The sequence below is a fragment of the Chinchilla lanigera genome, unplaced genomic scaffold, assembly GCF_000276665.1.
Source record: "Chinchilla lanigera isolate Chin_1 unplaced genomic scaffold, ChiLan1.0 scaffold00110, whole genome shotgun sequence".
Taxonomy (NCBI): Eukaryota; Metazoa; Chordata; class Mammalia; order Rodentia; family Chinchillidae; genus Chinchilla; species Chinchilla lanigera.
In genome coordinates this window covers 5,969,784-5,997,440 of record NW_004955511.1, presented here as the reverse complement: position 1 = coordinate 5,997,440, position 27,657 = coordinate 5,969,784, and the positions used below count along the sequence as shown (strand labels likewise).

Genomic DNA, 27,657 nt, shown 5'->3' with positions numbered 1-27,657 from the left:
GTGCGGTGCGCCGGGGCGCGGGCGCGGGGTGCGCTGGACCTGGGCTCGACACCGTCTGGGTGGTGGCGCCAGGTGCTGGAGAAACCCGTGTCCTCAGCAGGCATGGCAGGGTCCCCAGCAGGACTGCAAGACGTGGCAGTGGCTCAGCACAGTGCCCTGGGAATCGGCGTCCCAGACCCTGGCAGTGGGAGGGCGAACGCCCACTCAGCCACCCTGGCCGTGACGTTGGGGCCAAGCTTTAAAGCCTGCCGGGACACGCGCTGAGGGCACAAGTCGGGAGAAGGTTGGTGCCCTTTATGTGGGTATAAAGAGACACCAGGAAACGCCCCCCCAAAGTTCCTGGGGTCACCCTCGCTCCCCCTGCCCCGTTGCCCCGTGGTCCTGGGTCTCCCCCTCTGCCAGGAGAGGGGGAGATGGCTGGTCTCAGCGGTCTGTCCATGGGCAGGGTGTGACAGTGCGAAGGTGCCAAGAGCTGGCTGCACCGGCCGGCCCAGGGGCCGTGTGCCACCGCCCGTGTGTCTGTCTGTGGGCCCCGGGCCTCGCCCTCTGGCTGAGTGAATGGCTTCACTCCGGGGCGTCTGGGGCCGGCCCTCTTCCCCAGGCTTGGAAAGCTGTGGGTTCAGAGGACCGCTTGGGGCTGCAGCTGCTGGAGGAGTTGCTGGATGACGCCCGCCCTCACCATCCTTTGGGAAGCTCTGGGTGCGGGTGGCGCGCAGTCACGTGGTGCCCTGCTTGACAGAGGGGCAACTCCAGACCCCCAGGACGTCTTTGGCTGGGCTGGGGGTGGGGGCCTGCAGGTCTCTGCCTCTCCCTTGAGGAGTGCAGAGGAGGAGGGCTGTGCAGGGGTGGTGCTGGGGACGGCTTTGGGAAGGGCCAAGGTTGAGGTTGGAGACCAGGGTGGCCGGCGTGCGCCGCTTTGCCAAGGTAGGGTGCTTGGAGGTTCGGCCGCATTTCCTGAAGCGGGAGTTCTGTGCTGTGCATTTGGGAATGGATAACCTGAATCCCAGACCGGGCCGTGTGACCGTGAGCACACGCGTTTACCTCTCAGAGCCGCTTACACCGCAGTCAGTCGGCGGCCTCAGGAGATGAAAGGAGCTGGAGCAGGTGCAATACCCTGTGCATGGCGGAAGGCGCGCAAAGGTCAGGGACTCGGGGCAGGTAGAGAGCTATGGCGGGAGGCAGCACTGGGGAGAAGGGACGTGGGTCTGATGGGGAGGAAGGAAGCCGGAAGGCCCAGGGCCTGGCGTGGGGAACATGCAGCCCTGGCGTGCACGCTCCCGGTCAGGAAGGTGGGCTCTGTTGATGCTGTGAGTCAGCTCCCGAGCTGGAACCAGGCCCGGGTCTCCCGAGGACGGCTCGAGCATGGCCACCGTGACAAGGCGGCCTGCAGCGCTGGCCCCAACTGGAGGAAGCCCTGTGCCTCCTCGTCAGGAGGTCGGAGGTGTCTGACTGGCGGATCCGGCTGCCTGTGTGGGAGGGAGGCTGGGGAGTGTGTGCTTTCTCCCAAGTTTCCGTGGCGGGTGGGGAGCAGGCACAGCTGCACTTCAGGACTGTGGCCTGAAGGAAGGAAATGGGTCAGGGCGTCCGTGGAGTGGGCTGGAGTAGGGTGGCCCTGCGAGGGAGGCTGAGACTGGACGTGGAGGTGGTAGCTACAGTCGGTGAGGCCCCATTCGTGGGGGAGGGAGGGAGCAGAGGGCACACGTACGGGTGCTCCGGGGATAGACAGGTGTGTGACAGTTCCCCAGGACGGGTGCCCTTTGGCACAGACCCGAGATGGGGCTGGGTGCCAAGAGGCCTTCGCTGTCGCACCCAGGCCCGTTTTCTGAGTGTGCCCTGTAGGCATCCACCTTTGCCCCAGCCCGTTTTCTCAGTCTGCTCCCTGAGGCAGAAAGCTTTTGCCTGTGCCCAGGCTGCGGTGTGGAGCCTTGTGGCCGGATGGGGGACTTGGGCCTGCCAGGCTTGGGGGGCAGGCAGGTGTTTCTGTGCAGCGGATGTGCCCATGCCTGGGCCTGCCGCTGGACGCCGCCTGGCCTTATGAGGGGTTCTTGGCTGTTCCCAGCTTGGTCCTGGGGTGTCTGAGGCTGTTCTGCCTGTTCCGCAGTGCCCTTTCCTCCAACAAAGTCCTTGGCACTGGATGGCAGAGCCCAGTACAGAGGACGCCTTCTTCCTGCCCACTGTGGACGCTCCACGTCCCGTCCCCTCGGCTCACCCTGCACACTCCACCGTGTCTGCGATCCTGGCGCGGCCTTCTGGTTTGGGGCTGTGGGAACCCTTTGCAGCCACCTTGTGCCATCTGCTTGGGGTGCTGGGACTGCACAGCAGAGCTGGGCTGCAGGCGGAGCCTGCGCTCCCCCAAAGCAGAGCTTTCTTTCCAGTCCCCCGAGCTTGGGGCGAGGGAGCTGGCCAGATGGCTGGCCCTCGTCACTGCACAGATGCTGATTTTGAGGTTCCAGCTGCAGCAGGGGGGTTGTGTGGCAGGCGGGATTGAGGGCCAGTCGCCCTGGAGCTGAGGTTCTGCAGCTCTGGTCCTCAGAACCTTGTCTGTTTTCTTCATGTTTGTCCAAAATTTGCTTCCTCAGCTCCTGGCAACCCTTTCTCCCTCGGCGCCCCATAAATCACAATGCCTGGCTGCCCTGCTTGAGGGGTGCCAGGGAAGCAGGCATCTCTGGCTGGAGGTGCTGGCGAAGGCCAGGAGAGCTGGGTCAGCAGAAATCATCCCGGCTCTGCCCCTCTCCCAGGCCGGGACCTTGCGCGCAGTCACCTGTTGGTCCAGCACTCCGTCGGAGCCGGCCTCTCACCAGAGTAGCTTTGCATTACACTCCAGTGGGCCGGGTGAGCAGCGTGGAGGAGAAGTCAGTGAGCGTGTGGTCAGGAAGATAAATCTCTCGGACTGCAGAGCCAGGACGCTGGCGGATGCGGTCACCTCCCAGCGGGCAGGGCTGGCCACCACTTCTCTTCATTTTTACCTTTTCCTCCCCGATGCCGGCTGGGTCTGGGCTTGGGAAGTGGGCCCGGAAGACCCCAGAAGCCTCTGTGGGTTGGAGCTCTGCCACTAGGGGTTGCGGGGGACGGTGGGGAGGGGCCCCAGTGGCTTTTTGTGGGGCATCTGCCAGGTATGGCTGAGGACAGTGGGGATGGGCTGCCAGGGTGTGTGTGCATGGAGAGCCGTACCCGCCGCGTGGCTGTGGGAAGCGGGGCTGCAGGGGCGTGGAGTGGCGTGGCCTCTGTGGGCTCTGCTGTCTGGCTGGCCTGGTGTCAGTGGGTGTGGGAAGGAGCATTGCTGGGTTCAGGCAGGCAGCAGGAAGGTGGCCGTCCAGGTGGGGAGGGTGGCAGGGCGGGTCGTCCTCAGTGATGGGACAGAGGGACTTGCTTGCTTTCTCCGTTTTCCCTCGGGAGCTGGGCTGGAGGTGCAGCTCCCTGTGCCCATCTGGATGTTCCCTGGGGGTGGCTCGTGGTGTCTGCCGTCTCCGCTCCTCTCTAAGCCACCTGGAAGTCTGCTGGGGACAGGCCACCTGGGACAGAGACAGCACCGCAGTGCACGGCCGCTGGGCTCCATCCAGACTTGCAGCCTGGCAGCTCCAGCCTGCTTCTTTCTCGGAGCAGTGGGGGCCGCAGACCTGTCTGCAGCAGTTGCGGGGGTCTGCATGTAGTGCCCATCGGACAGAGGGCCCTTGAGACACCACCCCTCAGCCAGGCTCCTCACCGGGCTATGCCGCAGGCTGCACGGGGTAGCACCACGAGGGTGTCCTGGGCCCAGTGTGAATAGGAAGGCCAGGCCTGCCCCGCCCTGGGGTTGTGGAGTCCTGTGGCCATGCTCCGTCACCGGCGGAAGCTGCTTCTTGAGCACCTGCTGTGGGCTGTGGATGAGGCAGAGCCTGGAGTGCGGGTTTGGAACCTGGGAGACACAGGGATTTCTAGAAGCCGGTGCTGCTCAGGTCAGAGCGGAACCTTGGGCTATGTGGGTTGGGCAGGGCTTGAGTGGCCCCTCAGAACCCAACGCTGACCCTAGGAGGCGGCAGAGTGCTGTGGCCGGCCAGGAAGCCAGGTGCTGCTGCCCACTTGTGCCCGCCTGGGCGTGCGGGTATGAGGCAGGAGCAGCAAACGCTGAGTGGGAAGAGTGGGTAGGAGCTGGTCCCCAGGGCCGCCGCTATAGGACCAGGGCCCTGTCACTTGTGGAAGATACAGACAGCCACTGAGACATATGTCCAGGGCCAGGGCATGGGCCTGGTGCCACCCCAGGATGGGGTCGGTGGCAGGTGCCAGGCCCACCGAGGGAGGGACAGGTTCCAGGGGGCCTGGCCGGGGGCTGGGGCGAGGCCTTGCAGGGGAGGGATGGGCGCAGCTAGAGTCTGGCAGGCTGGGGTGGAGGTGGGCAGGGCAGGGCTGGAGCATGCAGCTTCGTCCCGGGTGTTTCCCACTAGCTGGGATGATGGCCTGGGTCCCTGTGGGGCTGTTAGTGCCCTCCACAGAGTTCTCACTCTGAGGACCCTCAGGGTCCTGGCGTGCCAAGCACTCATCCCAGGCGTCTGATCAGTTCCTCACCAAATTACCTCTTGAAATCTCGCCTGCCTGAGTTCAGCCCAGGAGGTTGCTATTCCGGGAAGTTTCATCAAAGCCTTTTCAGCATGCGTGTTCCTGAGCTCTGAGTTGGGCCGGGGGGAGATGGGGCCTCCCTTCTTCGGGTTTGGGGGTCCCTTCCACAACCCACAGTGGGGCTGGGGCCAGGGCTGGGCCTCAGCCGAGTGAGCTGAGGTAGGACGGGCTCCGTCAGTCTTTCTTGGAGTCGTTTGATTAATTCACAGTTGATGTTCCTGGACTGCCTTGAGGTTACTTCCTGGTTGACGGCCTCACGTGCCACAAACTGTGCCTGCGGCTCCTGGCAGCCGCTGAGTGGGGAACAGGTTCTGTGGAGCTGTCCACCCCCTAGGGACAGGGCACTGCGCTCGGCTCTGGTCAGCTCCATGGGGTTCAGGGTGACGGAGGGCACTGGGGTGTCTGCAGGAGGCCTTGCTCAGCTGCAAAGCAAAAGCAAGAACAGCAGTGTCCGGCTGTGACTGAGACCCTCATGCCCTTCCTCCACTCCCTGTCCCTTCGTCCCCCACCCTGCAGGAGGCTCAGAGAGGTCCAGTCACCCGCCCAAGGTCACACAGCGACCAGGCGGGAGCCAGAGTCTGGGCCCGTTTCAGGGTCCTGCACCCCGCCACCCCCTGCCTCTCCTGCAGGCCTGCACAAGCCTGCCGCCCCCAGGAGCCTTCCCTCCCTCACCTCCAGGGCCGTCTGTGGGGCACCGGCCTCTAAGGCGAGGGAAAACCATGGCAAAACAGGTGCCAGCGGGAGAGAGGCCGCGCTCACGTCACCTCCCTGCTCTCCAGGGTGGCATCAGCCCGTGTCACAGACGGGGTCGGGGGCACTGCACAGAAAGGGCCAGGGTGTGAACCCGGGCAGCCCTGGCCACCGGGTGCGGGTCTGGCCCTTCCCTGGACTCCCTCCTCTCTGCCCGCAGCATTCCTCCTCGTGTTGGCCAAAGAGCACCCGTCTCTGCCTGTGCCATGCCGGGGGATGCCGCCCCGGCCGCAGCTCCTTAGACGGAGACCCTGGAGTGTGGGGTCTGCTCCCTGGCCACAGCCTCACTGTCCATCCCTGCGTGCTGCAGGACTGTTGTCTTCTCCTGTCTTGCCCCGCGGCCCTCGAGTTCTGGAGGGGGGACTCGGGGTATACATTGTGCCAACTGAGGGTTTGCAAGCTGGCGTGCACCGCAGCCCAGGTCTCTGCACCCCATCCGGCCACCCTATGGGCTTGAGAGAGTGTTGCGGCTTGCCCGCTGCCACCAACCTGCCCCTGACCCCAAGGGCCAGCAAGGGAGGCAGTGAGGGAGGCAGAACTGGTCCGGCCGCCCCTCCTGCTGGGCTCTCCTTCCCCGCTCCCACGCTCAGCCTAACTAGGTCGAGGAAGGAAGCGCTCGCCAAGCGGCCGCCAGACTCCCCACCCCGCGGCTCGCTCGGCTCGGGAGCCCGGGAAGAGGTGAGCAAGTGTGTTCCGGAAAGCGTGGAGACGGCCGCCAGCCTCGTGGCAGGGTTCCCAGGGCGTCGGCTAGGAATCCTCTCGCTCACCAGCTCTCCCAGTTCAGCTTCAGCGCCTGCCCAGGCCTGGGGGAGGCAAAGCGTGCCACAGGGCCCCGCCTGGCCTGGCCCAGGGACTCGTGGCTGGGGCGAGGCCGTGGGCATGGCTCATCGAGAATCTGGCCGGGCTGCCGTTAGGTGAAATTGCTTCTCCCCAGCGTCCGCCTCCTGCAGGCCGGATCACATCAGGCCCGGCTCACAGGGCACGCCCCATGGCCACAGCCCACTTCATCCTGTGCTTGCTGTCCTGGGATACCGGGCCTTCTGCCTGTGCCACCCTAGGCCCTGCCTGCCTCGAAGCACATGCCACCCGGCGTGCCTTTGCCATCTGCTTCCAGTTCATCCCACGCCCCTAAGTTCAGCGCAGCACGGGGCTTTGGATCTGGGCTGAGGCTCGGGGCAGAGCTTTGCCAAGGCCACTGCTCCTTGGGCAGCTTGTGACCCCCTCTGAGCCTCAGTTTCCATGTGCCTACACTGGGCTTTTGTGGAGCTTGGGGCTCCAGGGTCCAAGGCGACGTGCCTGCAATTCTGCCCTGTGCCAGGAGCATCGCTCGGTACCACCAGCGAGTGCTGCCAATCCACGTGACCCTCCCAGCCTGCCCTGCGGGCTGCCAGCCTGCAGTGCCACCCCACACCTCCCTGCCCTCAGGAGCCGGGGCTTGTGCCCCACACTGGTGGCCGCCGACCCCTGCATCCCCGCCCGCGCCACCTCCCCAGCTCCTGCTGCTCTGGGTTCCTGCATTTGCTTTCTTTCCCTTTGGTGCCTCTTCCATCCGGTGCTCTCTTTGTCTGACTTTTCCTCTCCCGAGGCCTTTGGGGGAAGCCTGTGTCATTCTCAGAGCCACCTCCCTGTGTACAGCCGCCTCGGGCTGCGGGACAGGCCACTGCTGGACTGTGCCTCCAGCAATGCCGAGAGCACTCCAGCCCTGAGAGCCATCCCAGGAGCCTCCCATGTGGGCAGCCGCTTTGCTGCCTGGAGAGGGGATGACCCTGGCCTCCAGGAGCCAGGGTGCTGCGGGGCCTGAGGCTCCGGGACAGGGAGGAGACGGCAGGTCAGCCGAGGGCTCCAGGGCAGACCCCAGGTGTGAGTCTTCCTCTGTGGCACACAGGCTATCTCTTGAAGTCCTGCCTGGGACACATCTGGGACCAGGGCCAGACCACGGGGCATAGCCGGACAGTTACCGATCCGCTGGCGTGCACCGCCTTGTGCGTGCAGCTGGGGTCCACGGGGAGGTTAGCAGAGGCCCTCAGAGCATCCCTGGTTAGCCCCACACTGACACACACTTCCTGGGAGCAGTCATGCCAGCCGCACTCCTGAGCACTTCAGATGCAGGGCAGTGTAGTTCAGGGAGGGACAGCCCCTCCCGGCTCTGTGCTAGCGTGGCTGGCACCCTGGGAGGGGGCCGTGGAGATCTGTGGAGGCTGCGGGGCCCCGGGCAGCCTGTTTGCAGCTGAGGTCGGTCTGGGCACTGCCTTCCATGTTCCTCCTGCTGTCCCCGCACCGCATCAGAGCTGGAGACACGGAGGACCGGGTCCCGGCCCAAGGCAGCCTTGCCTGCTGTGCCCAGGCCTTGTCGCTCGCTTTCCCGCCCCACCCCCTGCAGCCTCACACCTCCCTGCCCAGGCAGGCGGCTCAGGCTCACCCAGGGTGGCCCCCCGAACCCGCTGCCCTGCCAACGTGCTGAGTGCTGCTGATTGTTCTCCTTGCTGCCTGCCCGCCTGCCGAGCCACTCATAAACAGGCTGGCAGAGCCCTTGGCATGCCAGGGGCTGCCTTCTCCATTTCTCAGCCCCTTCAGAGCCTGCCCCTCCCTTCCCCAGGTGAACCCCATTCAGCCAGCTTCCGGCAATGGTAACTAAGCCGGACACCCAGCCCGCGGCCTGCTCAGTACTTTATAAAAGTTTAACCTTAATGGTGTAATGAACTCCCATCATAAAGCAGCTGGAGCGGTGCATCCTGGGATGTATAAATTATAGGAGTCCTCTGAAGTCGTAATTGGAAACGGCAGCAACTGGAACGCTGAAAGCGGCGGCCGCGGTAGGCCGAGCGCAGCTATTCTCTGCCTCCTCTCAAAAGGCCCGCAGAACTGGGTCTGGCTGCGAAGAAAGAAACTGCTCGCCCCAAGCGCAGCTCCTGGTTCCTCTGCCCCAGACCCCACTTCCTGCATCTGTGGAGCCTGCAGGCTTCAGAGGCGGGACCCCCGCCCTCAACAGACCCCAGATAGCTGCCCTGCCTGGCCTGGCCTTTCTGCAGCCTCACTGGTGCGGAAGGAGCCCCAGGAGTGGTTGGGGGCGTCGGAGGGAAAGCCGCTGGGGTGCTAGGGTGGGCAGGGACATCGGGCTCCTGCCCCAGGTCTGTGGCTGGACTCGTCAGTCCTCAGCCCTGTCCTGTTGCCTCAGCTGCCATCCCCACCTGTAGAATTGAGGTTGTGGGCTTTAGGGGTACGGGGTGACCTGGCTCCTAGACCCTGGGTGCCTGCCCACAGATGTCGGCGGAGGCCAGGTGGGCCTGCTCCCACTTCTAGCAGCAAGCAGTGGCTGCTGATCCCTGGGCCGCACCTCAAGTGGCCCGGCGTGATGATCATGAGGCAGAGAGTGCCTGCGCCCTGCAGGTGCGTGCCTGGGTGTCTTTGGAACAGGCAAGGTGTGCCACATCTCAGTACCCCAGGAGTCTGTGTGCTCCCGTGCAGGCTGGGCACCATCTCCTAGGGCACTCGGGTGGGCTGTGGCTGGTGGGGGCTGGAGGTCAGCAGGTGTCCGTCTGCTCTTCTCATAGCTGTCTGTGGGGATCATTAGAGGCTAAGAACCCGGCAAGGGCCAGAGCTCCCGACAGCCTGTGCGTGAAGCCCTGCCCCTGTGCAGGCCGCTGCAGGTGCTGGCCCAGTCCTGCCTCCATCTTGGGTCCAGCTCACCGTGAGAAGAGGGAAGCAGCTGCTGGTCCAGCAGCAGGGAGGTGTTGGACAAACACACAAACCTCCCAGACCAGGGCTGCTCCGCAGGAGTGCGGAGAGGTGGGTGTGGGGAAGGTCTGAGGGAGAGAAAGCTCGCCTTATGTCTGGAACTCGGGGGGCGGGGGGACAGAGCAGCCCGACGTTTGGACAGAGAGAAGGAAGGCTTGAGGACCCCAGTGGTTAGTAATTTCCTAAAGACAGTTCGGGTGACTTCTGTTTTGTTGCTTTTTGTTGCTATTTCCCAAGGAGAGCATGATTTTTGTGATAAAAAGCAGGTGTGCACCTGTCTGCTCTCAGGTCCCCGGTCACAGAGCGCTGGCCCTGTTGAGGCGAGAGGCGGCTCTGACCCCGCGACGCGGCTCCTTCCCAGCTGACCTTCGCTGCCGTTGTCACTGTCGGTTCCGCCTGGTGCTCACTGCCCGCCCTGTTTCTCCTGCTGCTTCCTGCCCTGGTTGCGGGGATACAAGGCCCAGAAGAGGGCAGGGTTGGGAGCACCAGCCCCTGGCCTATGGGGCTCTCTCTGGGCAGTGTCAGTGTGTCTGGGTGCCATGAGGGTCCTGGACCTGTTCCCATGTCTGGGCAAATAGGGTGCTCAGGAAGTAGTGGTTGACCAAAGAGGACTGGGACGGCCCCAGGGCAGCCAGAGACCCAACACTTGTGCCTTTCCTGGCTTGGGGTCCTCATCTGTAAGATTTTAGGGACCTGGAGGCTTAGACTCTAGCTTTCGCAAGCCCTTCTGATCTTCCAGAGGGTCACCTGTCTCCCTGCTCTGAGACCCTCCCTGGTCTCCTAAGCAACTTGTGCTGCCCCGGAAGACTGTGTACCTCATGGCTGCCCAGGCTGGCATTACCGTCCAGCGCTAGGTCCTGCTTGAGGCGGAGGGAGGGAGGCAGGCAGTGCTAGGACCACCGAGGGCCAGGGTCTGAGCTCCCTGGACCAGATGCCTCCTCCCTGCACTCTCCTGGCCAAGGCAGCCTTTGTGTCTCAGGCCCGTTCCCAGCAGCTGATCCTCAGCCCTTTGAGCTGCTGTTTTTCCATTGAGCGGCTGGCCCAGTGGGGAGGGAGGGTGGGAAAAATCCATTCAGGCTATTTGTTTGAAAGACATTTAAGTAAACCCCTGAGACTCATGTGGTCACGTCCTTCCAGTCTTCTCTCAGCCCAGCAGTGGATGGGCGGCTCTCCCACCACCCACGCCCCTGCCTGGGAGCCCCGAGAGGGGCCTGAGAGGGCAGCAGCCCAGGCCCAGGTCAAAGCTGGGGTGGAACCTGAGCCCGGGGAGGGCTCTGCACCTGCCTAGGCAGCGGCCTGCAGCCTCGCTCTCGCTGGCCTCTCCAGCTGCTTTCCTGGCTGGCCGGGGAGGCTGCTGGAACCTGCTCTGCGGTCGGCCTGGAGTCAGGCAGCAATGGACAGGCCGCAGCCTCCCGGAGCTCCCCTCTGCCCTCTGTGAAGCCTCCTACCCCTGTGGGCTGAGCGGCGGGCACCACCCTGGTCCCAGCTTTGCACTGTGGCCCTGTCCTCACTGCCTGCAAGTGTCCTTGTCTTTCTGCCCAGAGCTGGGCCTGGGTGTCGTCCCCATCACGGCCCTCAGAAACTCTTTGCGGAGGCTCTGCCAGCAGAGCTCTGGGAAGCTACCGGGCCCAGGGCCACACTCCTGCTTGGTCTCTGAGCCGGAGGGGCACGGGTCCCAGTGTGCTCAGAACACCCTCACCTCCCTTTCCTTGCTGCGGAGGGGGGCGCTGCCTGCACGTGCTGGGCACAGGGGCTAGAGGCACAGAGAAGAGGTGAGCTGCCCCTGAGGCAGACCCAGCCCTGCTGCACCACAGGCTGCCGCTTCTGTCTGCGCTCAGGTGACAGCACGGTGGTGGCCCTGGGCCCAACCGGTCTGGCGGGTTTGTGGACTGGCCGTGTTTGTTTCTGCAGACCGGATGTCCTGCTGCCCTGCTGCGAGGCTTTGGGCCTGTAGCCTGCCCCGCCTGTCCGGCTCCACCCACGTCTTGGGGTCCCAGGCAGCAGGTGGTGTGGGTGCCCAGTCAGGCAGGCCGGGCGGGAGCGAGGCAGCTGTCCCTAGCCGCATCCTGAGCCCCTGGGGTACCCAGGCTCTTCGCAGCAGCGTTCCAGAGCCTGGGGGCCTGGTACCAGGCAAGAGTGGGCAGCACCTTCTCCCCACCGATGAGCCAGGCAGAGGGGCAGAGCCCACAGTGGGCAGCGGAGTGCCGGCCTGGATCTCCTCGCACAGAGGAGTTGGGTGGGGAGCCGGGTGTTCCCCTCACCCTCTGCGGAGGGAGGGGCTGGCCCGCGCGCCCGCCCTGAGGTGTCAGCCAAGCCGTGCCCACAGTGGGTGCTTGTGCTGGGGTTTCCCTGGCTGAGTCACCCTGGCCTGGCTGTGCTCAGCAGGCAGGAGTGTTGGTGAAGGTGTCAGGGTGATGACAGCGACTCCACGGAGTCCCGGGAGGGGTGGGGGAGTGGGGGAGGGGCCCCTGAGCTGCCTGCCCCCGCTTCCCAGCACAGTGGGGTGAGGCCTGGGATCCTGAGCCATCCCTCCCCTGCCAGGAGGCCTGAGAACAGGGGCACCATTGACCCTCTGCAGACAGCACTGGGCACGGGCTGGAAGGCAGGAAGTGGGGTCAGCTTGGTGACCTGCTGGCCAAGGGCCCCTGGGAGAACGGGGATCTTGGCTTCCCCTGGGCTGTGCACGTGGGGCACATGGTGCCCTGGATCCCGTCTGCAGCCTCCCTCGGCGGCAGCGGCGGACATGGTGTCGCAATGGCAGGGTGTGTGAGGTGCCGGAGGCTGTGGGGGCAGAGGATGTGATTGCACCCAGAGCCTTTGCTTTCCTGTTGCGGGGATGGGGTGGCCACTGCCTGTCAGACTGGGGTAGCAGGGGTAGGGTGACATGTGCGGACTCCCAGCCCCCAGCCCCATGAGGTCCTTCTTGGCCCAGGGGCAGAGTGCCTGTGTGCTCCTTGCACATCAGCCCATTGCCTGCTCTTCCTCTGGACGGTGCAGGGAGGGTGGCCCAGGGAAGGACGGAGGCCCGCAGGTGCAACCCTGCCCAGCCCCTGGGCCCTGCCCCCAGCTGGCCTGCAGTCACCGTGGAGCCGGGCTGGGCCTCCTGGCTGGGCTGGCAGCACCCATCTTCTGGGTGGCTCTCCTCGGAGGACACGGAGCAGCCCTGCCAGGAGCGGGCCCCGCGCCTGCCATGCTGCAGGCCTCAGTGCCCGGGAGCCTTCCTCCCTCTGTGGCTGGATGCAGCTTGGCCCAGCGGGCTCTTTTCTACCTGCTGCCTGTCCCTCCTACTTCTGAGCCTAGCTCAGGACAGGCTGGAGCCTCTGCTGAAGGCCCCAAGTCGCCAGCCTCAGCGGAGGCACAGGGCTGGCCATTTCGGGAGTGGCAGGCGCAGTGGGCAGAAGCTAAGCATTTTCGGGGCAGGGCCTCCTGCAGACACAAGTTCAGTGGACAGCAGCCAGCGCCGTGGCCCTTGTGCCCCATTCGTGTCACTGTCACCATGGTGGAGTTGGTTCCCAAGGACCTGGGGCCCCGGGAAGAGGTGGTGTGCTGGGTCGTGGGCTGGCGTCCTGGCCCGTCGGGAGGTCAGACGGGGCTGTGGCTCTGGGTGGCAGGAAGGCCCTGGCATCTCCGCAGCTCCCATCCGCGGGGCGGCCCGCCCTCCTGTGCTGGCTGGGGACCTCGCACAGCGAGGAGTGCGTGTCCTCCGAACATCTTGCCCGTGGCAGATGGCAGCCACCACAGCCTTCTCCCCAAGTTCCGGTGCCTCCCTCCCTGCCCCCCAACTCCGCTTTCTGTGCCCGGAGCTGGGGAGGCAGTGGCACGCCCCACAGCTCCCTCCAACCGTAGGCGGAGCTGGGCACACAGAAGGGGCGGTTTCCAGAGGCCTTGCCTGCCTGCCGGGTGCCCACCTTGCCCTGCTTCCTGTGGGCCACCTCACAGCCTCAGGCTGACCATGCTGGCAGCCAGGTCCCAGAGCAGGGAGTGGGCAGGGCCTTGTGTGACCTTTCTCGAGCAGCTGCTGGGCACCAGGCACTGTGCCAGGTGCCAGGGACAGAGAGACAAAGAGCAGGCAGCCCTGCCCTCTGGGGAGCCTAGGGCAGAGGGGCACTGGTGGGCTCTGCCTCGGAGATGGCGGCCCAGCGGCCTCATGGGGAGGTGGTGTTGGGCCGCACCTGGGAGGGCTGCAGAGCTCCTGAGAGCAAGGTGGGGAAGGTGCTCTGCACACAGCGTTCCGCCGTGGCTCCGGCAGGAAGAGCGCTACCTGCAGATGCCCAGCCTGGTGCTCGAGGGCGCACAGGAAGGCAGCACCCTGCACCCTTGGGAGGAGGCTGGGTCTTCTCTGGCCGCATTGGCGTTGGAGGCAGCTCAAGCTGCAGCCCTGTATGGTGGCATGGCTGGGCGTCTTCTTGGGCTGGGGTGTAGGAGTGGCCCTGTCAGTGGCGGGCCCAGCCCATCTTTCCTGCTGGCCCTACAGCTGCAGGTGGTTGTCGGCATGGCTGTGCCCCTCCTCAGTGACTGCGCGTTCCACCACACCCGCGGGCACAATGTCTCCGGGCCATGGCCCGGGCATCACTCGGGGTCATCCAGCTAGGACATGGCCCGGCAGACCCGGCCCAAGTCAGCCCAGCCTTCTGCACATTTGTGCTGCTGGCGCTCGGCCCGCACCCTCAAAGGGCACCGAGTGTGTGGCCGGGGGCGGCAGCAGAAGCCCTGTTTGAGAATTGTGTCTGATCTCGGTGGTCGCCTGGCCGAGGAGTGTGGTGGCTGGCCGTCAGGCCATGGCTCCATGGGGTCCTCGGGCACTGGCGGCCAGGCAGAGTGGAGCTGCACAGTGTTTGCCTGCCCGGCCTGGGCCTGTGTCTGGTGCCCCGCTGGCACCACCTGCCTGTCTGCCGAAGGACAGATCCTCCTGGGACAGGGCGGGTGGGGGCTGAGGGCAGTGGCCCTAGCTCCGGGCTGAGTGTTTCCACAGGCCACTGCCTGGGAGCACGAGGCTGCCCTGCAGACCCCATGGCGTCCCTGCAGTGCCTGGCCTCGCCCGCGCAGAGCATGTGACCCGCAGTGTCCGGGCCTGGCATGCCTGGCATGCCTGGACAGTAGCAGGAGCAACAGCAGGCGGTCAGCTGGGAGCAGGAGAGGCCCCCAGGGCCCTGCGCTGGGCTCTGGCCGGGGGCATGGGGGTGGGTGGGGGCAGCGTCAATGGGACTTTTGTGTGGCCAGGGCAGGGGAACACATGGCCCAGCCAGGAGTCCCACACAGGCACATCTGCTCCTTGCTTCCTTGGAGCTGGGCTGCGACCCACCCTTCCTCCGAGCAGGCCTGCTCCCCATTCAGCCCAGCCCAGCCTGACCTCCTCCTCACCCCTCTGAGGGATGATTCAGCCCAGGAGCCTGCCAGCATCCTCCCCACAGGGCTGAGCCAGATTTGAGGACCCTGGCTACGTGGGCCTGGCACCCCATGGAGGAGGATGCACTTCTCTCCTACAGCTAGGGGCCCAGGAGGGGCCTGCCTCGTGGGCAGCTCCAGCCCGTGGGGGCCACGCTGCACACCATCCGGGGTTTCCACTGCCCTACTTGGTGCCCTCCAACAAACGCACTGTGTCTGTGCTTGCTCTCTGTCCCCCGGGGGCAGGAGGACAAACAGGCTGTCGCTCTGGTGGTGGCGGTCAGCTGAGGGTGGAGCACGGCCTTCCCGGTGGGGACCATGCCCGGAGGCTGCTGGTCACTGGTACCTGGCCCAGCATGGGCAGCCGCTGGCCCCATGGACCCCTCGTGGCTGGGGAGCAGGACGATGGGAAGAGGGGATTGCTGATCTCTGTGCTTCGGGGTTGCAGTGGGGAGCTGGCCCGGTGCAGTGCCTTGGGGTGGATGCAGGCCTGCCCAGGGCTGACGCAAGCTGCCGCCCTCGGCTTTCCCACCAGCGCGGCAAGGGGGCCCGGCGCACATGGCCTGCAGCAGCCCCAGCAGGCGTGCGCTGTGGGACTGGGCTCTGGAGGCTGTGACTTGCTCCCACGGGAGGTGGCCAGGCTGTTCCCACCCCGGTCCTCTGACCCCAAGCCTGGCATTCCCCACTCTGCCCCTGCAGTCAGTAGACGCACTGATAAATAAGCTCATTGATGCATAATTAATCCCGCGCTTTCCAGACGTGATCTCATGTGTGCTGCCGAGGCCCCAGCAGGGCTACAGGGACTTGAACCCCTACCCCCACCGTGCCCTCCCTAGGCCCTCTACCTCTGGGTAAGATATGGGGTCAGAGACTTGCCTGCCTCTTCCTCCATGTCCTTGGGACAGCCCAGCTGTGGAGGGAGTGAAGCTGGAATGTGCCCAGGTGCTGGGCAGAGGCTCCAAGACGGGGCACACTGGGCTCGTTGGAGGACAAGGAGACGGGCGGCATGCTGGGAAGGAGGTGATGAGCACAGGTCCCACAGCAAGTGGCCCAGCGCAGCAGGAATGGCGCTCTGCCGTGTGTGGGGCATGTAGCTAACAGGAAGCAGGGGAGGGGAGGGTGGACAGCTGGGCGGGCTAACGGGTGGATGGGCATGTAGTTGGACAGACGGGTGGACAAGTGGGTGGATGGATATGGGGATGGATGGACGGACAGGTGGACGGATGGGTGTGTGGATGGATGGATGGTGGTTGGATGGGTGGGTGTGTGGATGGATGGAGGGATGGCTGGCAGGCTGGCAGGTGGAGAACCACTCTTCAGTCCCTTTCACGTGTGGGTTGCCTATTGGCCCTCTTTGGGCCTGTTTGTATGAGGCTGTGTTTGTGGTCTGGGCCAGGTTGCAGGAGAGGAAGTGAACTGTCTTAGTTACGTCTCTTGCTGCTGTGACGAAGTGCTGGTGTGGGAAACTCAACCCTTGGCAATGCCCAACACTCTGAGGAGAAAAAGTTTATTTTAGCTCATAGCTGTAGAGCTTTCAGTCTGTAGGTCCGTAGTCGGCTGGCTCCAAGGCAGGGCAGGAGCAGGCAACGAGCAGCCTTCTCTGTCCCTTTCTGTCCCATGCCACCCACCTCCAGTATATGCCTTCCGTTATCCACACCCAGAACCACACAAACCAATCTAGTTACCGTGCACGCTTAGTCCCTGTGTTACAGGTGGATCCAGCAGCTCTGAAAGCCCCGCCCCCCCATCACACATGAGGCTTTGGGGACAGCTAGACATAAGCCTTCATGGCACTTGGGAAGTGCCTCAACTCGCGTGTGTTGCGGGGACCCTCGGGTGCCTCTGGAGGACCCCGGGCTCACTGGAGGCCAGGAGCGGCCTAACGTGTGTCCTGGGGAACCTGTTGCTCTGGGGTCAGCGGGGAGCCCCGGCCTCTGTTCTCAAGGCCTGTTCTGCTCGCCCGCTGAGTGCCACACCGTGAGCTGGATATGTCGTGGACAGTCCCATCCCCCCATCCCTGTCCTGCCGGCCAGATCGCAGTCGGGGCCTCCTCCATCCCTCCGTCCTCACACCCTCCCGAGCTCTGGCCTGGGCGCAGTCCAGCCTCCTGCTCTGCCACGTCCCTGCCCCTGAGCTGTGCTCCCGGCCGCCCTCCGCATCCGCCCCGAGGCAGTGGCCCTCTCCTCCCTCTTCAGGCCCTGAGGCAACTCCCACTTCCCCGCGCTGGGCCCGGCATCACGTTGTGATGTGAAGATCGGCAGGGGTATCTGCCGCCTTCCATCCCTGCCTGCCTGTTTGCCTGTCTGTCTCTGTCTCTGACTTGGTCTCTCTCTCTCCATCTCACTCTTCGTGCCTCCTCTTTTGAGACAGGGTCTCGCTGTGTAGGTCAGGCTGGCCTCAAATTCCCAGCAACCCTCTTGCCTCGGAGTGCTGGGATTGCAGGCGTGTGTGTGCCACCATAAATGAGGTCTTGCTTTTGTTGCCTATGCTGGTCTCCCACTCCTGGGCTCCAGCGACCCTCCACCCTCAGCCTCAGGTATCTGGGGCTCAGGTGCCTACCACCCACCATCCTCTTTCCTTCTGGAGGGCTGACCCTACCACCTTTTCTTGGTCACTGTCCCCGGCCCTGGCATGTGGCAGGCCCTGTTGCTGAGCAGGTGGAGCACGGTGCCAGGTATATCCGCACCACCCAGGGCCGCCCTGGTGCTGCCTCCTGCCTTCTTCCCCCTGGGAGCCTGGAAAGCAGCCCGTGCCACCTCTACTGTGGAGGGTCCTCACCCATGCACCCACCCGTGCCGTGCTGTGTGCTGCCCTGAGTGGCTGGCAGAGGAGGAGCAGTGCTCAGGGCTCGTTGGAGCAGCTGCGCCGTGCTGTGGGGTTCTGGGGTGACGCGGTCCAGGGAGCCTGGCACTGAGGAGACGGTGGGTAGAGGGGCTGGGGTCCAGGAGCTTTGGAGTCTTCGCCCCCAGGGGGCTGTGTGGGCAGCGGGAGGACCCGGAGTCCCGGGCGCTGGCAGCTGTGTCTCCCTGTCCTGGGCTGGCCAGGGCGTGGTGTCTGTAGTGCCGTACCTGTGATGAGGTGAAGTGCTGGTGTGGGAAACTCAGCCCCTGGGAGCCTGGTCACAGCGGAGGCTGCACCGGGGAGGGGCCGGCGCAGCTGGAGCACTGGTGAGGCGAGCCCTGCCGGAACCAGGCTGAGGGGCCCACGAGGCCTCGGAGCTGGGATTCTAGGTCACCTCCAGAGACGGCAGTGGTATTTATAGCTACAGCAGCCACCACTGGTGGAGAAGCCGGCGCAAGCTGTGACGCGGGCGGCCCGCTCCAGAGCCGTCACATTGTGCCCAAGCCCTGAGGAGGCCAGGTGCCACTTTCTGCCTGGCAGGACCTCGTCTGGCTTGACGGTCCCCTGTGGGTGTCCTGTTAGCACCACGCCTGCCCTGCTGGCCCCTGGCAGGCGGCGCTGGCCCTCTGCTGAGAGGTCTGCCGCAGGCTCGCGGGTCTGTGGAGAGGCTGCCCTCCCTGCGGCAGGAGTCGGGGCTGCCAAGCGCCCTTCGCCGCCCCGCTGCGCCCTTGCTAAGTGGCAGCACAGTGCCAGTCAGGCCCAACCCACCTCCCACCACACCCAGCAGCAGATGGGATGCAGAGGCTCCACAAGTGACAGTGACAGGCAGGGGTGCCAAGCTCCAAGGGCGAGTCCCCAAGGAGGGAAAGTGACACCGGTCATCGTGTCGGGTCAGCAGGCCAGGGCCCTGCTCCTGCCTGGCCTCACCCACCAGAGCTAAGGGCTGGCTCCAGGGTGCCGTGTGGAGCTGCCTGTCCCGGCCCAGCCCTGTCCCAGCCCCCTGGTTCCCGGGCCCAGGCAGAGGCAGGTGGCTGTGGGCTGCGGATCACGAGACAGGCAGGGCAGAGGTGCTGGAAGCCTGCGGAAAGTGGGCCAGGGCTGGCTGATGAGCCCTTGGCTGACCCCGGGGCTGGCCTGGGCAGCTGGTACAGAGCAGGCCTCCCAGCAGCCCCCAGAGCAGGGCCAGGCCGCATGGGCACAGGTGGGTACGGTGTGTGGGGTGAGGCAGCTGTGCAGAGCTTCGAGGGTCAGGGCTTTCATTTTGTTTGGAGGTACTTAGCGTCTGTGTGTGCATTTGAGAAGGGGCTGACTTAATTAAAGCTGTGTATGGAATGCTGATGGCACCAGGCACCCACTCTAGGCCAGTGCCCGCCCTCTGCACTCCACAGCATTAGCCCGATTCGTCCTCGGGCAGCCCTGGGAGCTGGCACAGTCGCCGCCAGCCCGTCCTGCACACGGAAGCAATAGCAACTGTCCTGAGAGGCAGCTGGCCCTGGAACTGCGCTTTGGCATTGTGGCCCAGGGCACAGGGCAGCCCTCCCTCCACCCCAGGGGGCTCCTGCCCCTCTTCCTGGAGGCTGGTGTGGCTCGTATGAGGGTCCAGCTACATCCCCGGGTCGGGGAGGTTTGCAGGCAGCGTCCAAGGGCAGTGACCCTGGCTCGGGGCCAGCAGCTCCTCCCCTGGCCCCAGCCCTGTGACCCAAGCAGGGGGAGGTTGTGCTCTGGTCTCAGGCACGGGCACCTGTGCAGGGCCCACAGCGCTCACACTGCGTGTGGTTTGAGAACATCGTTAAGCACGGAGCAGGATGCCACCTCCGCCCACATGTTCCAAGGTGGTCGGGGACCACGGCCCTCGGTGACCAGAATGCAGAGCCCTGCAGACCTCCTGCCCAGGAACCGCTCATGTTACGTAGCCACTCGATCCCTGCCTGCTTCCACGGTGCCCAGGGCATGGTGACAGGAAACCTGATAGCCCGAGCGGCTGGCCGGTGCCCTAGATGGCCGTGCTGCCTGGGATCCCAGGCCATGCAGCCTCTGTCCCAGGGCAGTTCCTGCCTTGGAGCGGCACCCAGGGGTGGCCAGGCCGAGGAGCACTCAGGATGCTGGCGGGTGGGGCCGGGGAGGTGTCGGCCCCGCTGTGCCCGCTTAGCATCTCATTAACAGCCTCACCAGGCCCTAATGAGGAGACGTGCCAACTCCTCCCGAGGCAGGGGATCTCAGGAGCTCTGGGCTGAGCTGCCTGGTGGACGGGCACTGGGGAGTGACCTGCCAGGCAGGGTGGGCAGTGAAATGCCAGGCTGCACAGGGCCTCAGCCTCCCAAGGCATCCAGCGTCAAGCTGGGCAGGGGGGCCCCGTGGGACACCCAGAAACGGACACCAGCACGGGGCATCCTGCGCCGGGGTTGTTAGCCTGCTGGCCATTTCCACGGGGTGCTGCTGGCTTGCCCAGAGCAGGGTTGCCAGGAACGGGAGGTGGGGCCGCAGGGCTCCGCACACTCCTCCGCTCCACACCTCCCTGTGGCAGGAGGGCCTCGGCACGCATCCTGCAGAACCAAGATCCACTGGGCTGCCACGTGGGGCAGGCTTGTGGATGGCCACTGGGTCCAGGCTTGGGACAGCCCGGAGGGCGGGCAGCAGGAGGGGTGTGGTAGGCCACGAGGTGAGGAGGAAGGCAATACCATGGTTTCCTTCCCCGCTGGGGGACATAGCCTGCAGAGCCGGCCCGTTCCCACTGCCTGGGGCATTGGGATACGCAGGGAAATAAACAGTCTCCAAGGGAAGAAATTGAGAAACCAAGGCCTGCCAGGCCAGGGCCCGGGGACCCCGCCCTGCACTCGCCCAGGACAGAGCCCGCCGGGAGGAGGGACAGGAAGGCTGGGCCTGCCGCCTCCTTCCCTCAGCCACTGCCGCCCTCCAGAGCAACCAGCAGGAAGCAGAGGCCCAGCTGATTCCAGGGAGCTGGCTGGTGCCCTGGCAGGGCCCGTGGCAGATGGCAAATTCTGCTCATTGGAGAGGAGTGGAAAATAATTAGCGTGAGAATAGGGGCTGCAGGCTTCGAGGTACACAGAGCTCCAGCCCAGGGAGAGGCCCGGGCTGAGACGGTGCCACGGCCTCAGCGAGCTCCCCGCTCTTCCTGGCCTCCGTGAGAGTGGCGCTTTTTGGGGTGCTGAAAATGAAAGCAGAAGTGTGTGCAGACTGCTGCTGCTGGGTGCAGTGAGCGCGGGGGGCAAGGGTGGTGGTCAGCGGTCACTGGCAGCATCTCGGTCCGGTGCCAAGGCGTAGGCATGGCCTGCGTGGACCAGCGGCTCCAGGTTGTACCCTTGCCTGCGTGCACCCTGCCTGGCCCTCGGGCTGCTCCAGTGGGCAGGGCCTCCCCACTCCCACGCGTGAGGTTAACGTCCCGAGCCGCCGTGTCCCTACCGACGGGGTTGAATGAGGACCCCTAAATGACGAGGGAGCAGGAAGTGCTTCCCGCATCCTTTGAGGCCAGCCAGGTCGGGGTGGACAGCAGCAGGGGCCAGGGGGTGGTTGGGGCAGTGCCCCTGACCCAGCGCACAGGCCGTGCGAGGACGCTGCCAACCTGCCCCCTGCTGACGTCCTGCCGGGCGGCAGCTCTGCTCAGCACAGCTGACAGTGAAAAGCAACAGCTTTCAGGCCCCTCCCTCTGTGCACACGCCCCGGCCAGGCTGGTGGCGCCCCCGCCCGCGCCGGCCCACACACTCTCTGCTGCCTTTGCCTCCGCTCCTTCCTGTGCTGGGGACGCAGGCCTGGCTGGGAGGTGACAGCGGCCTCAGAGAACACACGGTCAGGAGGCTGCTAGAGGCCCAGCACTGCCCCACTCGCCACGCCTCCCAGCCAGTGGTGTCGCCCCTCTGTGCCTCAGTTTCCTCCCTGTGGGGTGGGGTGGTGCCCTGCGGCCTGGTGGATGGGGATGAGGGACAGTGTTCCAGCCGGTGCCTTCTCCTGGCTGCATCTGCCGCACTGGCACTCCCAGAGGGCAGGTGCCAAGGTCACAGGCAGACCCAGCCATAAGGGGTCCTAGCACTTTCCAGTGGCCAGCACCCACTTCTTTCTTCCTTTTTTTTTTTTTTTTTTTTTTTGAGACAGGGTCTCACTATGTAGCCCAGTCTAGCCTTAAACTCTCAGCCACCCTCCTGCCTCAGCTTCCTCCATGCTGGGATTATAGGTATGTGCCACCACACCCAGCTCCACACCCAGCTCCAGCATCCACAATTTGTTTCTTTTCTTTTTCTTTCTTCCTTTTTTTTTTGGTACCAGGAATCGAACTCAGGACCTTGCACTTGCCAGGTCTACTTCTACCGCTGAGCTATATCCTCGGCCCACTGGCATCCACAATTTAAAGGAGGGTTTACCTTCGCTCCCAGGGTCAGTCCCTGGCCAGCAGCTCCAAGCTGGAAGCAGCGTGGCCGAGGGGCTGGTGGAGGACAAAGTGCTCAGCCCATGGCATTCGGGAAGCGGGGAGGGAAGGGAGGAGCTGGGGACCAGAATCACACTTCCGGTTGCACCCCAGTGACCACCCCCAGCAGGCCCCGGCTCCTACAGCACAGTCAGCCCTGCGCTCGCCCATGGGTGAGTCCCCGCTGAGCGCAGCGCCCGTGACCCTGTCGCCTTCCAAAGTCCACCTCTCCACATGTGCAGCTTTGGGAGGACACTTTAGAGCCAAACCCTTGTAGGTTCGAAGGCAGCTCAGAGCTGAGACAGACGGCATCCTGCGTCCCAGAACAGCACTTGGAGGTTGAGTCGCAGATGCAGGAGCTGGGCCTTGTGACCCGGGCAGGTCACCTGTCTGTAAAGTGCCAGTGGCAGCAGCAGGACCTCCTTTTGCAGTGGTAGGGGGTCCACCAAGTTGATGTTTGTGAAGGGCTTGGGTGGGACGGAGCTGCAGCTGGCCGCTCACAGGCTGCGTGAGGCAGGGTGGCCAGCACCACCTGCCCCGGGCTGCCCCTCCAGGCACCGAAGCAGCGGCAGGTGTGTGCATGTGGCCCCACCTGCTGCCGCGTCCAGTCCTCGGTCATGCACACAGGTGGCCATGGGTACTGTTGTCGGGCCTAGGAGGGGAGCAGCTCGCTGCCCCCCGCAAGGCACTGCTGCAGCTCGGCTGGACCAGAAGGTGGCTGGGGCAAGCCAGCCCAGTGGGGACAGAGCCTGGGGCCGCCGGGGCCGGGCCTTGCCGTGCTTAGGGTAGAGGACACTCCCGACCGGGACTAGGACTGGGCCAGGCAGCAGGCTTTCATGCCCGCTCCTCTCGCTCAGCTTGCCTGGGCCATGTGCCTGGCACAGTGACGCTGGCCCTGGAGTGAGGGCGTGGTGACCCTTGGAGGCGGGGGTGTGCTGGACGCTGCGGGTTTAGCCCCGGGTGGAGCGTAGGTGGGTTGGGTTGGCTCCTGAAACTCTGCATCTTCGGGCAGCAGTAGAGACCAGGCTGCAGCTCCTTGGGGTGACGCTGCGGCAGCGGCAGTGCCATCGGGACTCAGGAGGAGGGAGGGAGCTGGCCGCGAACTCGGGGCGGTGTGTGGTGCCTGGGCTGGCACTGAGGGCAAGCTGGGCACCCGTGTCCTTCCCAAGCCTCAGCGTCCCCACTGTGAGGGCGCCCGCCGAGGCCCTCCTGTCTCAGCCCCGCCTGCACCGTGGGCACTGGAGTGGCGGAGTCGCTGGTGCTCCTGCTTCCCAGGGGCCTGGGCGGCATCTCAGTGCCCCTGTCCTTAAGCAGCAGTAACAGGAGGAGGTGCGTAGGCTGGGCCCCAGGTGACGTGGCTCATGGGGACCCCAAGACGGGCGTGTGCCTCGGCCCTGTTGTAGAGGGGAGGAAACAGGCACAGGTCAGTCCTGGTCCAAGGTCACAGCCAGCATGGGGCACGGCGGCCTAACACGGTCCGTCCCCCACGTCACCGAGAGCAGGGCCAGAGCAGAGGTGTCCGTGCGCCTGGACGCTGCTCCGCTTCCCCTTTCCTGTCCATCCTGTCCCCCTTCCGGGAGCCCATGGCCACAGCTGGCCCGGGGCAGACTCTCTGGGCTCGGGTGGCACCCTGAGGTGCCCAGGTCAGTGGGGCTCTCCCGAGCTGTCTGCCCAGCAGGAATGGAGGGATATTTCCCAAGGGAAGGGCGTGAGCCAGGCTGTCCGAGCCCAGGGTCCGGGCAGCAGCTGCTTGGACACTGCCTGGCACCAGAGGGGCAAGAGGGCCCTGGACCCCGGTCTCTGAGCTGAGCAGGAACGGAGGCTGCCACCAGGCGTCAGCAGGGTAAGCAGGACAGGTGGGTGCCGGGGCTGTGTTAGTGTGAGGGGCCTGGAAAGAGGGCGCTGTCGAAGAGGGCTTGGCCAGCATGGATGTTACAGGAGCAGCCGTCTCAAAAAAAAAGAACCTTCGAGGGCTGGGTGACTTCTGCCTGGCCCGGAACGATAGGAGTTTGCCTGGCGGAAGCGGGTAGGTAACGAGAGCACCCAGGGCCCTTGCGGGGCTGTGTCTTCAGGGAGCAGGAGGTCCTGCAGAAAGGGAGGAGGGCAGGGCCCCTGCCCCAAGGTGGGCTGCAATCCCAGGAGTGGAGGCTGCTCCACAGCCGCCAGTGACCCTGGCACAGTGACTCACCGGAGGGGCTGTGGCTTCATCCTCCAGGCCACAAGGAGCACAGCAGGATTTTCACGTAGGGACAGCATGTGCTTTTTTTCAAAAGTTGCATTTTTAGAAAGAGGAACTCCTAGAATGGTGCATGCTTCACCCCAGGGCCTGAATCATCACGGGGAAACTGGGCCTTGTGGGAAGGGAGGAAGGAGGGTGTTGGGACTGCCTGATCATTCTTCCCTGCCCTGCCACTCTGAGCTGCCCGGGGATTGTCCAGGCTGGGAAGCAGCTCTGCTGCCCTCCTAGGACATTTCCTGTGGATGACGTCACACTCATAGGAACAGGCCCCCATTGTGACGGGCTGGGGTCTCAGAGAAAAGACGTCTTTCAGGGCCTTAAATATAGCCTGGGTCTGCAGGGTTGGGAGGGGACCCCATGCCACAGGGCCTGCCGCCCCCACCAGGCTGCGTCCTGTAGGTGACTGGTGGGGGAGGCCACCGGCAGGATGGGGAGGGGTGGGGCAGGGCGGCTGACGCGGGGCTCACACTGCTCGGCCCCTGTGTGTCTGGCCTCTGCCAGCCTAGCCTCCGTAGGCCATCTTTCTCCTGCTCTTCGCCAAGCTAGGGAGGTAGGCACGGGTGACCCTGCGTGGGAGGACCCGAGGCACAACTACGTCACACAGCTGGAGCTGTGGGGTCACTGTGTGCCCACGGTTGGGTGGTGGTGAGCTGGGCAGCTATGGCCCAGTGCTGACCACAGCTGCTGGCCATGGGTGGACACAGAGGCTGCCCCTGGCCCTGTGGCTCCAGAGTCTCGGCAGTCCAGTGCCAGCTCTGAGTGCCTGGTGCCAGGGGGACGGGCAAATGGTCCCCAAGAGCACCTGTAGTACTTACCCTTTGGACCCCACAAGGGGTGGATCAGGACAAGGGGAGGCCCCAGTGCAGGAAGTGTGGGCTCAGGTCCAACTGAAGACAGGGTGAAGTGGCCTCCAATTGGGCCGGGCAGGTGGCACATGGGACCTGCCCCACCAATCCCCTGGGGCAGCGCTGCCCCCCACCCCGTGTGACAGAATGCAGACCCTGGGTACCGCCCGGCCCTGCTGCTGACCTCTGACCTCTCAGTGCATCCCGTGGTGTGGGGTGCTCCCTGCAGCCCCCCAAGCCCAGCCTCCTCACCCTCCAGCTCAGTCTCAGAGCCACCTGCAGAGGAGGGGCAGTGAGGCCAGCTGTTCCCAGCTCGCCCGCAGCCCCTCCCACCCTGTCACTGCGAACCCGAGCAACACCGTCCGCCGCTTGTCACCGATGCTGCCGCTGCTGAGGCCCCCGCCCCTGGCCCGCTTGTGCGCATCTCCCCCATCCCCATCCTTCCCCGCTCGGCTTCCCGGAGTCCCTGCTCCTCAGCTGCTCCGCGGAGTGTGGGTGATGTCACTTCCTGGGGGGAGGAGCAGGCACGACCCCGGCAGGCTGGCCCGCCAGGCTGCCAGCTCTGAGCAGCCCTGGAGCGCTGCGCGAAGTGGCCGCTCCACAGGGCAGAGGACTGGCCTGGCCAGACATGCCAGCTGGCCACCGGGCCCCACACCCCCTCACCCACCCTGAGGGTTGTGTCCACGGGCTGGGGAGGACTTGGCTGCTTCCTTCCCGAGTGATGCCAGCCTCCGAGGACACGTTTTCCCCGGAGCCTCCCCTGGGGAGAGGAGGGCCTGCCACCCGCCCCTGGACCAGGTGCCGTGTAAGCCTCCGTGGGCCAGGGAGCAGGTGCCCAGCAGGGGTGCCCCTCCACACAGCCTGGTGCAGGCTCCCTGCCCTGCCATCAGTGTCTGCCGAGATGACCCCTTGGCCACGCTGCCACCCTCCTCTGGGCCTGGGGAGGGGTCCTGGTTCCTGGGCACTCCTGAGCCAGCACCCACCTGGCTGGCATCCCACTGCTGGGGTCCTGGATGTTGGCTCTAGGAGGTGGGCAGCAGGAGGCAGCTCCTGCCAAGGGGTGGGTCAGTATTTTCGGAGGCCCCAGGACCAAGGTGGGACTTGTGGTCAGGGGCAAAGATGCCAGCGCTGCCGACCACATCTGGGACAAGCCCAGCGGCCCGGGAGTGCAGGGGCTCTGGGTGCTGCATCGGCCCAGGCTACTCCAGGCTCCTCTGCTTTCTTCCAGGAGGTGAGCACCGGATCTGCTAAGCCTTCCAGAGCCGCCAGCCATGCCCGGGATCGTGGTGTTCCGGCGGCGCTGGTCTGTGGGCAGCGATGACCTTGTCCTGCCGGCCATCTTTCTCTTCCTCCTGCACACCACTTGGTAAGTCTTGTGCTGGGCTGCAGACGCTGAGGCAGCCTGTGATCACCTGTTCCTCCCTTCCTGGGCCCTCATCGACCCTGACCTCTCAGCCCCTCTGGAGGGTGAACCTGCTAAGCGGAGCCCTTTCGGGTGATGTACCAGTGCAGCCAAGACGACTCCTGGCTGTCACTGCCCCAACTCCTGCCCTGGGCGGTCACCGGACTGTTGCTGACAGCCGGTGGCTTAGTCAGGTGTCTCACTTTTTCATTGCTAGGACAAAATGCCTGACACTCAGAGCTTAATGTAGGCAAGGTTTATTTTTCTCACAGCTTTTAGGAATTCAGGCCCTGCTGACTGTCTGGGGTGGAAGGGCGTCCTGCAAGGGCCTGGAGGAGGGAAGCCGCTTACATTATGGCAGCCAGGAAGCAGAGAAAGGACAAGCTAGAGAAGGAGATGTGCCCTTCTAGGTCGTGCCTGCAGTGACCGCCTCTTCCAGCAGACCCCACCTCTGACAGCTCATTTAGCTCTGAACTCCAGGGAATGACTGCACTGATGAGCACAACACCCCCACGGTCCAGTCAGCTTCCAAACCCGGACCTCTAAGCGCCGGAGCTTCTTGGGAGACATCCTAGATGTGGACCATAATTTCTGCCTCTGGCACCCAAAAGACTCATGCCATGTGTTTATAGAAATCTGTAAGAGACGTCAAAGTCTTAACAGTTCCAGCATTACTGACACAGAGTCAAGTCCAAAGTCTCCTCTGAGATGCAAGGAAAACTCTTAGCTGTGAGCCCCTGTAAAAATCAGAAAGAAAGTTAAACACTCCCAGCGTTCCATGGCACAGAGTAAACATTCCCACTCCAAAGGGGATAAGTAGGATGAAAAGGAATAGACTAAACCAGTACTGAAACCCAGCAGGACAAACATGAAATCCTGTGTTCCACGTCCAGCACCCAGAGCAACTTGTGAGACGTGAGCTCCACAGGGCGTGGGCAGCCCCTCCCCTGCAGTGTCCATGGCTGCTCGCAGGGCCTCTCTCAGTCTGGCCACACTCACTGCATGCAGCCTTCCTCAGCAGGTGATCCACGTTCTTGGCATCTCCACTGCACTTTCAGCTTCATTCTCACAGCTTCACGTGCTCCCCTTTCAGGCACACTGCCTGGCCCCCCAGGCCTTCTTCTGAATTCCGGGTGTAGGCCTTCCTGACCCCGCCACTTTTGTGTTCTGCATGCCTATAAAACCAGCACCGTGTGTGTGACATCACAGTCTGCCACCCACTCAAGCAGTAGTCAGGCCCCCTTGGACTATGGCTGCAGAGGCCTCCAAGTGCCAGGATGGTTGAGTGCTGTGAGATGAATATTGGAAAAACAATTCTTTAGGTGGCCCTTCTTCAGCAGGGGTCCAGAGCTCTCTTCTCAAAGGAAAACTTACAGTTTTGCACCTTTGAGCCTGTACGTGGTGATTCCTCAGGTACCCTTGAGCCATTTTTCACTGTTGTCTGATGAAA

At 64.4% G+C, this 27,657-nt stretch overlaps 1 protein-coding gene and 1 long non-coding RNA gene across 3 annotated transcripts in view; one reads left to right on the top strand and one right to left on the bottom strand.

Annotated features, from left to right (window-relative positions):
• The first annotated feature begins 160 nt into the window (after positions 1–160).
• Positions 161–27,657, top strand: part of Dagla (diacylglycerol lipase, alpha) — a 45,147-nt gene continuing 17,650 nt past the window's right edge. Inside the window, exons 1-2 of one of the 2 annotated variants that reach the window (XM_005408144.2) lie at positions 161–283; positions 26,034–26,171. In XM_005408144.2, the coding sequence (XP_005408201.1) occupies positions 26,077–26,171 (95 nt within the window). In that variant the 5' untranslated portion in view covers positions 161–283; positions 26,034–26,076. Of the gene's footprint in view, positions 284–23,268; positions 23,565–26,033; positions 26,172–27,657 lie in introns of those variants that run through there. The other variant, XM_013506495.1, reaches the window with a different exon arrangement.
• Positions 21,961–25,346, bottom strand: LOC102011689. The gene is made up of 3 exons (XR_264436.2): positions 24,776–25,346; positions 23,910–24,072; positions 21,961–23,115 (listed from the first exon to the last, which is right to left on the bottom strand). It is a non-coding gene; the product is annotated as an uncharacterized LOC102011689 (long non-coding RNA).